Source organism: Oncorhynchus nerka, linkage group LG8 (assembly GCF_034236695.1).
Source record: "Oncorhynchus nerka isolate Pitt River linkage group LG8, Oner_Uvic_2.0, whole genome shotgun sequence".
Lineage (NCBI taxonomy): Eukaryota > Metazoa > Chordata > Actinopteri > Salmoniformes > Salmonidae > Oncorhynchus > Oncorhynchus nerka.
The window spans coordinates 11,686,562-11,699,239 of NC_088403.1; the positions used below are offsets into that span (position 1 = coordinate 11,686,562).

The following is a 12,678-nucleotide window of genomic DNA, read 5'->3' on the forward strand; positions in this document are numbered from 1 at the left end:
CATAAAATGTCTCTCAACTATGATGCATTGGGAGGGTTATTTAATCCCTCCCTATGAAAGGAGACTGACTGAATATGTTCTGTGCCTGCCCTTTTCTTAAAGGACACATTTGTCCTGACATTCACACACGGGAGTATGCATAAACATCTTCCTCTCACACACACAAACATCTTCCTCTCACACACACATGCATAAACATCTTCCTCTCACACACACATGCATAAACATCTTCCTCTCACACACACATGCATAAACATCTTCCTCTCACACACACATGCATAAACATCTTCCTCTCACAAACATCTTCCTTGCCGGTCTGTGTGTCAGGGCTACACTCTCCCATTGGGCTGCCTCCCAACCCCTCTCCTCAGGTCCTTCTATATGCCACACCCTCTTTGCATAGCCCCATAGGGCTCTGGTCAACAGTAGTGCACTTGTAACAGTATAACTTTAGACCATACCCGGGCGCGAACCAGGGACCCTCTGCACACATCAACAACAGTCACCCATCGCTCCACAAAAGCCGCGGCCCTTGCAGAGCAAGGGGAACCACTACTTCAAAGTCTCAGAGCAAGTGACGTCACCGATTGAAAGGCTATTTAGCGCGCACCGCTAACTAAGCTAGCCGTTTCACATCCGTTACACACTATAGAGAACAGGGTGCCGTTTGGGACACACCCTGTGACTGGACCAAGAGTTTGAGGCTCGCCCATCACACTAATCTGATTATCTGACATTCAAACCATGTGGGGCCAGGGCAGTCTGTCATAGCTTCTAGCGAGGTCTCTGTTGGGCTTGTACTGCTACTGCACATTCTGATCAGCAGCTCTTCTGTGTTTCATTTCCCAGCGCGCCACGGCTATAATCTCACATACCAGAACTGCTGAGCTCATCGCCGCTGAGTGCAGTGTGTGGGCGGCTTGCATAACACACACAGACAGAAGTAGCAGAGGCCAGAAAGGTAATCCTGCTCCAGTGGATCCATTCTGCAGATCACACACTGAACTGTCTCCACGCAGACATTCATCTTATTGGAGATTGTTGTGAAGAAATAAATTGCCTGTTTCAGATGAGTGGCAAGTTGAATCCCAAATATACACACTTCTTGACTTGAGCCCAACACGCCTCTATTGCAAAACCATACCTGTTAAATATAAGAGGGATGGTCTTATCAGTTTAAGGTAGAACCTAAAAGGCCATGATATCAGATATGAACCATTGATCTACTGTATGTCTGTTGGAGCCCCATGATCAAACATCACTCATAACATTAACCTTTTTTTCAATTTTCACCTAAAATGACCCAACTCTAACTGCCTGTAGAAAAGGACCTGAAGCAAGGAAATGCACATTCTTGGTACCATTTGAAACACTGAAGTTTGTGGAAAAATGTAAATGAATGTAGGAGAATAACACAGCTCTGGTACAAGATAATACTAAGAAAAAATTATTTGTTCTCTTATTTTTTTCTTTGTTCCATTATCTTTGAAATGCAAGAGAAAGGCCATCATATATTGCAATTTAGATGTTGGCCACTAGATGGCAGCAGTGTGCGCAACGTTTCAGGTTGATCCAGTGAAGCATTGCAATACTGGACAATATTTTGTATCAAGTCTGCCCAAATGTGTCGAATTGGTCAATTGACACATTCAAGAGGTCCATCTGGTGTCCACTGTAGCCCCATGATCAAACAACATCACTCGTAACGTTAACCTTTATCAAGAGGTCCATCTGGTGTCCACTGTAGCCCCATGATCAAACAACATCACTCGTAACGTTAACCTTTATCAAGAGGTCCATCTGGTGTCCACTGTAGCCCCATGATCAAACAACATCACTCGTAACGTTAACCTTTATCAAGAGGTCCATCTGGTGTCCACTGTAGCCCCATGATCAAACAACATCACTCGTCCAACGTTAACCTTTATTAAGAGGTCCATCTGGTGTCCACTGTAGCCCCATGATCAAACAACATCACTCGTAACGTTAACCTTTATTAAGAGGTCCATCTGGTGTCCACTGTAGCCCCATGATCAAACAACATCACTCGTAACGTTAACCTTTATTAAGAGGTCCATCTGGTGTCCACTGTAGCCCCATGATCAAACAACATCACTCGTAACGTTAACCTTTATTAAGAGGTCCATATTTATGTAGAAATCACACTACAAGTTTTTCTCCTTACAAAAAGTTATTTACACTACAGTGCTGACAATTAAAATCGAACAAAAATTATGAAAACTAAAAGCTTCCTTGATATAAATAAGCCTCTGAGGGGGAACAAAAAAAAGCCTGGATCCTTTAAAATAATGTCTCATCATCTTACAAAAAATATATATATGTTAATGTCAGCTCTAATAATAATCCATCTATAACCTAAAACTAAAATATATTATTTAAGGACCTGTATGTTTGTCAGACCTGCAGAGTACCAGTGCTTCTGGTCCTAAGTGCTTTGACAGTTCACAGATATTAGCCTGAGTCCCAGATCAGTTTATGCGTTCTTGCCAAGTCAACTCCTACTGTACGGTCAACAATGAGACAAGACGATACAAACTGATCTGGGACCAGGCTACACAGTTATGGACAGGCACTGAGGAATGTTACATTTGCAATGTATTCATTCGGTAACAGAACAGAGCAAGTGTGCATCCTAAAGGGCGCCCTATTTCCAATATAGTGCACTACTTTTGAACAGATCTCTCTCCTATGGGCCCTGGTCACAAAGTAGATCCCTATATAGGGAATAGGGCGCCAGTTAGGATGCAGACCAACAGAGCTTTACGTGTTCCTTAGAATACATCACACACCGTGTTGATATCATGGTTCCATTTCTGTCTTCTCCTTCCTTTAGATGGGATTAAAACACAACCCCGAAGAGACATGTTAAAACACTATGTACAAAGATCAGTAGAAACAGTCTTTCTGATGCTGCTCATGCAGGTGGTGTTTAAAGGAGAGGGAGGAGCGTTGCGGGGGGCCAGGAGGCCGTGTTTCCGGGGGGTGACTGGGGCCTTTGTGTAAAGAGAAGTGTCTTTGTCCTGGGGTTTGTCCGGTCTGGGCTGGGGTTGGGCCCGGAACTGGGGTGTAGGGGTCCTGCTCTCTGTGTGGCTGGAGGCCAGGCTTGAAGAAGATAGAAGGGGTGCAGGGGAGGGCGTCAAAAAGGGGATAGGGGTATGGGTAGGGGTAGGGGTGTGGGTAAGGACAGGTGTGTGGGTAAGGACAGGGGTGTGGGTAAGGTCAGGTGTGTGGGTAAGGACAGGGGTGTGGGTAAGAACAGGGGTGTGGGTAAGGACAGGTGTGTGGGTAAGGACAGGGGTGTGGCAGAGTTTGCGTGAGGGAGAGGGACTGGGGGTACGAATGGAAGCCGGGCTGGGTTTGAAGGGGGGAGAGTGTGTAGAAGTGGGACTAGATTTGGGAGAGGGGGTACAAGAGGATGACGGACTGGGTTTGGGAGAGGAGGTGGGGGAGGGTTTGAGTGAGGAAGACAAGGAAGAGTGTGTGGTAGTGGTTTGATGTAATTCTGAGTGATGGTGGTGGTGGTAGTAGTGGGGATGATGGTGATGTGATTTGGGCTTGGTGTCCTGGAAAGACGATTTGGAGGGAGTTAGGGGGGCGATGGGAGTTGGTAGGGGGGCGATGGGTGAGGTGACAGAGGGCTTGGGCAGCCTTATATCCGCAGGTTGAGGTTCCACTTTGACCTCCGGGTGGGCAGTGTCTCTGTCTGTGGGGGGTTTGGGGTCCGTGAGAGGAGCTGTGGTCCCTCCCATCAAGGCATCCCCAAACTGCTCCTGTTTGACTCGTAGCGTCGACACGTCCACCTTCCTCTCCTCCTCGGCCGGAGGCTCTTGGTGGTATTGTTTTAAGCGGATGTGCCATGCCAGGCTGCAGACAGCAGAGACAGTCTTGAACTGATGCACCACACTACGGGGGATGTAGTAGATGTCGTTGTCGTACAGCTGGATACGGGCGTAGCGGATCCCCTCGCGTCTCAGCTGGTTCAGCTTAGCGTCGTCCACCCACTGCACACACTGAGGGAGAGAGAGAGAGTTAGACAGTGTACTCACTGCACACACTGAGGGAGGGAGAGAGAGTTAGACAGTGTACTCACTGCACACACTGTGGGAGAGAGAGAGAGAGTTAGACAGTGTATTCACCATAGACACTGAGGGAGAGAGAGAGAGTTAGACAGTGAACTCACCATAGACACTGAGGGAGAGAGAGAGAGTTAGACAGTGTACTCACTGCACACACTGAGGGAGAGAGAGAGAGTTAGACAGTGTACTCACTGCACACACTGAGGGAGAGAGAGAGAGTTAGACAGTGTACTCACTGCACACACTGAGGGAGAGAGAGTGTAGCAGAGGGAGAGAGAGAGAGTTAGACAGTGTACTCACTGCACACACTGAGGACAGAGAGAGAGAGAGTTAGACAGTGTACTCACTGCACACACTGCAGTGTACTCACTGCACACACTGAGGGAGAGAGAGAGTTAGACAGTGTACTCACTGCACACACTGAGGGAGAGAGAGAGAGTTAGACAGTGTACTCACTGCACACACTGTGGGAGAGAGAGAGTTAGACAGTGTACTCACTGCACACACTGTGGGAGAGAGAGAGACAGTGTACTCACTGCACACACTGAGGAGAGAGAGAGAGTTAGACAGTGTACTCACTGCACACACTGAGGGAGAGAGAGAGAGTGGGAGAGAGAGAGAGAGAGAGTTAGACAGTGTACTCACTGCACACACTGAGGGAGAGAGAGAGAGTTAGACAGTGTACTCACTGCACACACTGAGGGAGAGAGAGAGAGTTAGACAGTGTACTCACTGCACACACTGAGGGAGAGAGAGAGAGTTAGACAGTGTACTCACTGCACACACTGAGGGAGAGAGAGAGTTAGACAGTGTACTCACTGCACACACTGAGGGAGAGAGAGAGAGTTAGACAGTGTATTCACCATAGACACTGAGGGAGAGAGAGAGAGTTAGACAGTGTACTCACCGCACACACTGAGGGAGAGAGAGAGAGTTAGACAGTGTACTCACTGCACACACTGAGGGAGAGAGAGAGAGTTAGACAGTGTATTCACCATAGACACTGAGGGAGAGAGAGAGAGTTAGACAGTGTACTCACTGCACACACTGAGGGAGAGAGAGAGAGTTAGGCAGTGTATTCACCATAGACACTGAGGGAGAGAGAGAGAGTTAGACAGTGTATTCACCATAGACACTGAGGGAGAGAGAGAGAGTCCTGGAGGGTCTCTTTAATGGAGGGCAGGCCCTGAGCCCTCCTGGAGGGTCTCTTTAATGGAGGACAGGCCCTGAGCCCTCCTGGAGGGTCTCTTTAATGGAGGACAGGCCCTGTCCTCCTGGAGGGTCTCTTTAATGGAGGAGAGGCCCTGAGCCCTCCTGGAGGTTCTCTTTAATGGAGGACAGGCCCTGAGCCCTCCTGGAGGGTCTCTTTAAAAACCTCTCAGATGTCAAGTCCCCTGTTTTGGGGAGCTGCATGGTTCTGGTACTGGTTACAACTGACATTTCGGTACCGCTTGCCGTGCAGTGGCAGAGAGAACAGTCTATGACCAGGGTGGCCGGAGTCTGGCATGTTTTAGGGCCTTCCTCTGACACCACCTGGTATAGCGGTCCTGGATGGCAGAAAGCTTGGCCTCAGTGATGTACTGGGCCGTACGCACTACCCTCTGTGATGCCTTGCGATCGGAGGCCGAGCAGTTGCCATACCAGGCAGTGATGCAACCAGTCAGGATGCTCCCGATCCTCCTTTTCCTGTAGTCCACAATCATCTCTTTAGTTTTGATCACGTTGAGGGAGAGGTTTTTGTCCTGGCACCACATGGCCAGGTCTCTTACCTCCTCCCTATGTGCTGTCTCATGGTTGTTGGTGATCAGGTCTACCACTGATGTGTCATCAGCAAACTTAATGATTACAGATTACAGATTATGGCCGATTACATTGGAATCCACGAGGAGACTGCGTGGCAGGCTGACTACCTGTTACGCGAGTGCAGCAAGGAGCCAAGGTAAGTTGCTAGCTAGCATTAAACTTTTTTTTTAAACAATCAATCTTGGCAAATATTGCACTTTTACTTTCTTCTCCAACACTTTGTTTTTTTGCATTATTTAAACCAAATTGAACATGTTTAATTTATTTGAGACTAAATTGATTTTCTTGAATTATTACAAATAAATAATACATAAATATATATATAAAATCGTCCGATTAATCGGTACCGGCTTTTTTGGTCCTCCAATAACTGGTATTCGTGTTGAAAAATCATAATTGGTCGACCTCTAATCTCCGCCAGGCATCTCCACAAGTCATCCGACTCATTAAAGAAATGTTCTTCATCAAGTTCGAAGTGAGTAATCACTGTTCTGTTTTCCAGAAGCTTTCAGTCATAAGAGACAGAATAAGTTACAAAATAAGTTACAAAAAAATGCAAGAAAAAAACAAACAAAATAGCAGAGTTGTTTAAGAGCCCATGAAACAGCAGCCATTGTCTCCGCTGCCTTCTGAACTAATGGAAACGAGGTAGAGGACAGGTAGAGCTCACCTGGGACAGAGGTGGTTCGTGCAGGTCCAGTTGTAACCTCTGGACTACATTAGGGAAGTCTCCAGCATGGAAACAGATCACATCTTTGGTAACGCGAGGGGGCTCCGCGCTACAGAGACAAGAGAGAAGATAGATTATAACCATTGATTTCCAATCAGATTATGCAGCGGTCTTGTAACGGATTAGTTGGACGATTGTTGGATACTAAATACAGCCTCAATAGGCCGACAGTTTAAAGTCATTTATACCAAGAAACGTATCTAAAGATAATACATGATCATATATCCGGGTGTTAAAACCACCCACCTCTCTCCACAGCGCACGGCCTTGAGCACCCCTACAGCGGCGGTGGTCTGCCTCTCGAAGCCCTGTCCGATGTGGTCAGCGTGGGCACGCGTCCGGTCATCGAACAGCATCTCACGAGGCTCGCTGGCCCGAGGTAGGTACTGCAGGTTCTTGATCTCATTGGTTGACCTGGAGGAGGAGAGGACATTGAGATTAACACAAATTTCTATAGCAGGCGGCCATAATAAGACCAAAATAATCAATCAATCATCAATTACTATATGATACTATATAACAGATGTTTATAGTACCCTGATCCAGCATCCTGCCTCTGGAGAGCTAGTCTAGGATATCCCTGACCTTGTAGCTTAGTAAGCTGTCTGGTTCTAGAGACCACCTGAGAGCCGGAAGTAAGCTGTCTGGTTCTAGAGACCACCGGAGAGCCGGAAGTAAGCTGTCTGGTTCTAGAGACCACCGGAGAGCCGGAAGTAAGCTGTCTGGTTCTAGAGACCACCGGAGAGCCGGAAGTAAGCTGTCTGGTTCTAGAGACCACCGGAGAGCCGGAAGTAAGCTGTCTGGTTCTAGAGACCACCTGAGAGCCGGAAGTAAGCTGTCTGGTCCCAGAGACCACCGGAGAGCCGGAAGTAAGCTGTCTGGTCCCAGAGACCACCGGAGAGCCGGAAGTAAGCTGTCTGGTTCTAGAGACCACCTGAGAGCCGGAAGTAAGCTGTCTGGTCCCAGAGACCACCGGAGAGCCGGAAGTAAGCTGTCTGGTCCCAGAGACTTCTGGAGAGCCGGAAGTAAGCTGTCTGGTTCTAGAGACCACCAGAGAGCCGGAAGTAAGCTGTCTGGTTCTAGAGACCACCGGAGAGCCGGAAGTAAGCTGTCTGGTTCTAGAGACCACCGGAGAGCCGGAAGTAAGCTGTCTCCCCAGTAAAGCACATTAACACCTGATTCAACAAATTTAATGGAATCAATGGAACGGAGTCAAACGTTGTTTCCATGTGTTGGATGTGTTTGATACCATTCCACTGATTCAATTCCAACCATTACAATGAGCCTGCCTTCCTATTGCTCCTCCCACCAGCCTCCTCTGAAGCCCACACACACTGCAGCGCTCCAGAACTAGGAATATACCGCAATGTCCTACAGCGCTACATTCATGAGCGACCCTACAGCGAGACACCCATGAGCGACCCCACATCGCCAGTGTTTAGTCAGAGAGAGGGGTAACACTGCCAGTGTTTAGTCAGAGAGAGGGGTAACACTGCCAGTGTTTAGTCAGAGAGAGGGGTAACACAGCCAGTGTTTAGTCAGAGAGAGGGGTAACACTGCCAGTGTTTAGTCAGAGAGAGGGGTAACACAGCCAGTGTTTAGTCAGAGAGAGGGGTAACACAGCCAGTGTTTAGTCAGAGAGAGGGGTAACACTGCCAGTGTTTAGTCAGAGAGAGGGGTAACACAGCCAGTGTTTAGTCAGAGAGAGGGGTAACACAGCCAGTGTTTAGTCAGAGAGAGGGGTAACACAGCCAGTGTTTAGTCAGAGAGAGGGGTAACACAGCCAGTGTTTAGTCAGAGAGAGGGGTAACACAGCCAGTGTTTAGTCAGAGAGAGGGGTAACACAGCCAGTGTTTAGTCAGAGAGAGGGTAACACAGCCAGTGTTTAGTCAGAGAGAGGGGTAACACAGCCAGTGTTTAGTCAGAGAGAGGGGTAACACAGCCAGTGTTTAGTCAGAGAGAGCCAGTGTTTAGTCAGAGAACACAGCCAGTGTTTAGTCAGAGAGAGGGGTAACACCGCCAGTGTTTAGTCAGAGAGAGGGGTTTAGTCACACAGCCAGTGTTTAGTCAGAGAGAGGGGTAACACAGCCAGTGTTTAGTCAGAGAGAGGGGTAACACAGCCAGTGTTTAGTCAGAGAGAGGGGTAACACCGCCAGTGTTTAGTCAGAGAGAGGGGTAACACTGCCAGTGTTTAGTCAGAGAGAGGGGTAACACAGCCAGTGTTTAGTCAGAGAGAGGGGGTAACACAGCCAGTGTTTAGTCAGAGAGAGGGGTAACACAGCCAGTGTTTAGTCAGAGAGAGGGTAACACAGCCAGTGTTTAGTCAGAGAGAGGGGTAACACCGCCAGTGTTTAGTCAGAGAGAGGGGTAACACAGCCAGTGTTTAGTCAGAGAGAGGGGTAACACAGCCAGTGTTTAGTCAGAGAGAGGGGTAACACAGCCAGTGTTTAGTCAGAGAGAGGGGTAACACAGCCAGTGTTTAGTCAGAGAGAGGGGTAACACAGCCAGTGTTTAGTCAGAGAGAGGGGTAACACAGCCAGTGTTTAGTCAGAGAGAGGGGTAACACAGAGAGAGGGGTAACACAGCCAGTGTTTAGTCAGAGAGAGGGGTAACACCGCCAGTGTTTAGTCAGAGAGAGGGGTAACACCGCCAGTGTTTAGTCAGAGAGAGGGGTAACACTGCCAGTGTTTAGTCAGAGGGGTAACACAGCCAGTGTTTAGTCAGAGAGAGGGGTAACACAGCCAGTGTTTAGTCAGAGAGAGGGGTAACACAGCCAGTGTTTAGTCAGAGAGAGGGGTAACACAGCCAGTGTTTAGTCAGAGAGAGGGGTAACACAGCCAGTGTTTAGTCAGAGAGAGGGGTAACACAGCCAGTGTTTAGTCAGAGAGAGGGGCCAGTGTTTAGTCAGAGAGAGGGGTAACACCGCCAGTGTTTAGTCAGAGAGAGGGGTAACACTGCCAGTGTTTAGTCAGAGGGGTAACACAGCCAGTGTTTAGTCAGAGAGAGGGGTAACACAGCCAGTGTTTAGTCAGAGAGAGGGGTAACACAGCCAGTGTAAAGGCAGTCTGAGTACATCCTCACATTTAACATACATTACACTAGAGAACATCACGGGGTGAAACAACCAACGAGGAGATAGTGCCTGTGTCACAAATCACACCATATTCCCTATATCGTGCCCTACAGTAGTGTACTATATAGGGGTTAGTGTGCCATTTGTGATGTAACCCGAGCACTGTTTAGTATGCAGAAGTAGGACAGGACTTCTGCCTGCCTGGATGAAGTAATACATGTAAAGCTGAGACCCAGAGAAAAGGTTTCAACAGAAGAAACAGACAGCACTCTGGGGAGGGAGAAGAGGGGGAGGGAGGAAGAGGGAGGGAGCCCAGCATTTTTGGGCTCCTGTGCCTGAAGCGATTGGCCACGGCTATTTGGTCATACTGTTCGAGTCAGGAGAGAGAGTAGTCACTGTACTACAGTATCTATTTATTTTATTTAACCAGGCAAGTCAGTTAAGAACAAATTCTTATTTACAATGACGGCCTACTGGGGAACAGTGGGTTAACTGCCTTGTTCAGGGGCAGAACAACAGACTTTTACCTTGTCAGCTCAGGATTTAGATCTTGCAACCTTTCGGTTACTAGTCCAACGCTCTAACCACTATGCTACCTGCAACCCCATCTATGAGGACAGGCAGTGAGGTACTAGTCACTGTACTACAGTATCTATGAGGACAGACAGTGAGGTACTAGTCACTATACTACAGTATCTATGAGGACAGACTGTGAGGTACTAGTCACTATACTACATTATCTATGAGGACAGACAGCGAGGTACTAGTCACTATACTACAGTATCTATGAGGACAGACAGTGAGGTACTAGTCACTATACTACATTATCTATGAGGACAGACAGTGAGGTACTAGTCACTATACTACAGTATCTATGAGGACAGACAGTGAGGTACTAGTCACTATACTACAGTATCTATGAGGACAGACAGTGAGGTACTAGTCACTATACTACAGTATCTATGAGGACAGACAGTGAGGTACTAGTCACTGTACTACATTATCTATGGGGACAGACAGTGAGGTACTAGTGAAGGTGACGAAGTCAACTTGGTGAGAAGGCAGACAGAGTGAAAACTCAGTAATTTACTCACAGAAATCTGCTATGGCTGTTTTGGGTCAGAAAGTGAAGTGTTATTTTTCCACTACTTGGTCAAGTGGCTATATATATATATATATATTCATCTATCTTCCTGGGAACAGCTGTAAAAGAGGCCTTCTCTTCAGTCAAGGTCTCCATGTTTGTCTCTGTCTTTCACAGTTCCATGCCTGTGTACAGTATGATCCATAAACCATGTGTTACTGTGTCCTATAAAAGATCCCTGAGGATTCCCTGAGCATGAAGACTCATCCTATAAATAAATCAGACATTTTACAGGATGCCGTCATGCAGCCAAAACACAGTGTGTGTGTGTGTGTGTGTAAAGGGGAGTATACAGTGGAATATAAGATGTATTACCTATGGGTCTCCCTTATCCTTCAGCTCCTCCAGCAGCCAATACACAGTGTGTGTGTGTGTGTGTGTGTGTGTGTGTGTGTGTGAGAGAGAGATCCAGCCATCAGGTCCGACATGTGTTCCTGACAGCCTGTAGTCTTGTAAACCCCACCCTAGGCAACAGTGAAGAAGGCTGGGTGTTCAGGCAGGTAGTCTGGGGGACCATGAACCTTTAGCTCCCATTTCCCTATTGTAGGATTGTTATTTGTAACAGCTGTCCCATATTACTGGACTACGACGGGACTACAACGGGACTACAATGGGACTACAACTGGACTACAACGGGACTACAACGGGACTACGACATGACTACAGTGGTACTACGACGGGACTACTACGGGACTACGGCGGGACTACTACGGGACTACGGCGGGACTACAACGGGACTACAACGGGACTACAATGGGACTACAACTGGACTACAATGGGACTACAACGGGACTACGACATGACTACAGTGGTACTACGACGGGACTACTACGGGACTACGGCGGGACTACAACGGGACTACGACTGGACTACAACGGGACTACGGCGGGACTACGACTGGACTACAACGGGACTACGGGACGGGACTACGACGGGACTACGGCGGGACTACAACGGGACTACGACGGGACTACGACGGGACTACGGCTGGACTACGACGGGACTACGACTGGACTACAACGGGACTACGACTGGACTACAACGGGACTACGGCGGGACTACAACGGGACTACGACGGGACTACGATACATTTTTTTTGTGTGTGTGAATAAAGACAAGGAAAAAAATAGCTCCTATAAAATATTTTGAATAATCGATAAATAGTTTAGCCTGTATCCCAAATAGCACCCTAGATAGTGCACATCTTTCGACCAGATGTAAAAAAGGATACAGCAGGTGTAAATAGTACAGTGAAATGCAGACTAACGGGTAACGGGCGCGAGGGCTCCGACTAACGGGTAACTAGCTCCGACTAACTGGTAACGGGCTCCGACTAACAGGCTCCGACTAACTGGTAACGGGCTCCGACTAACAGGCTCCTACTACCGGGTAACGGGCTCCGACTAACTGGTAACGGGCTCCGACTAACAGGTAACGGGCTCCGACTAACTGGTAACGGGCTCCGACTAACTGGTAACGGGCTCCGACTAACAGGTAATGGGCTCCGACTAACAGGCTCCTACTACCGGGTAACGGGCTCCGACTAACTGGTAACGGGCTCTGACTAACAGGTAATGGGCTCCGACTAACGGGTAACGGAACCCGACTAACAGGCTCCGACTAACGGGTAACGGGCTCCGACTAACAGGCTCCGACTAACTGGTAACGGGCCCCAACTAACAGGCTCCAACTAACTGGTAACGGGCCCCAACTAACAGGCTCAGACTAACTGGTAACGGGCCCCGACTAACAGGCTCCGACTAACTGGTAACGGGCTCCGACTAACAGGTAACGGGCTCCGACTAACAGGTAACGGGCTCCGACTAACTGG

The 12,678-nt window shown here is 48.2% G+C and overlaps 1 protein-coding gene across 1 annotated transcript in view; it reads right to left on the reverse strand.

The window, feature by feature from the left end:
• Nucleotides 1–2,119: 2,119 nt before the first annotated feature.
• The window catches only part of LOC115126975 (lysine-specific demethylase RSBN1L-like), an 87,752-nt gene continuing 77,193 nt past the window's right edge, over nucleotides 2,120–12,678 (reverse strand). Inside the window, 3 exon segments of the mRNA XM_065021327.1 lie at nucleotides 2,120–4,031; nucleotides 6,571–6,679; nucleotides 6,877–7,044. Coding sequence (XP_064877399.1) covers nucleotides 2,895–4,031; nucleotides 6,571–6,679; nucleotides 6,877–7,044 — 1,414 coding nt within the window. The 3' untranslated portion in view covers nucleotides 2,120–2,894.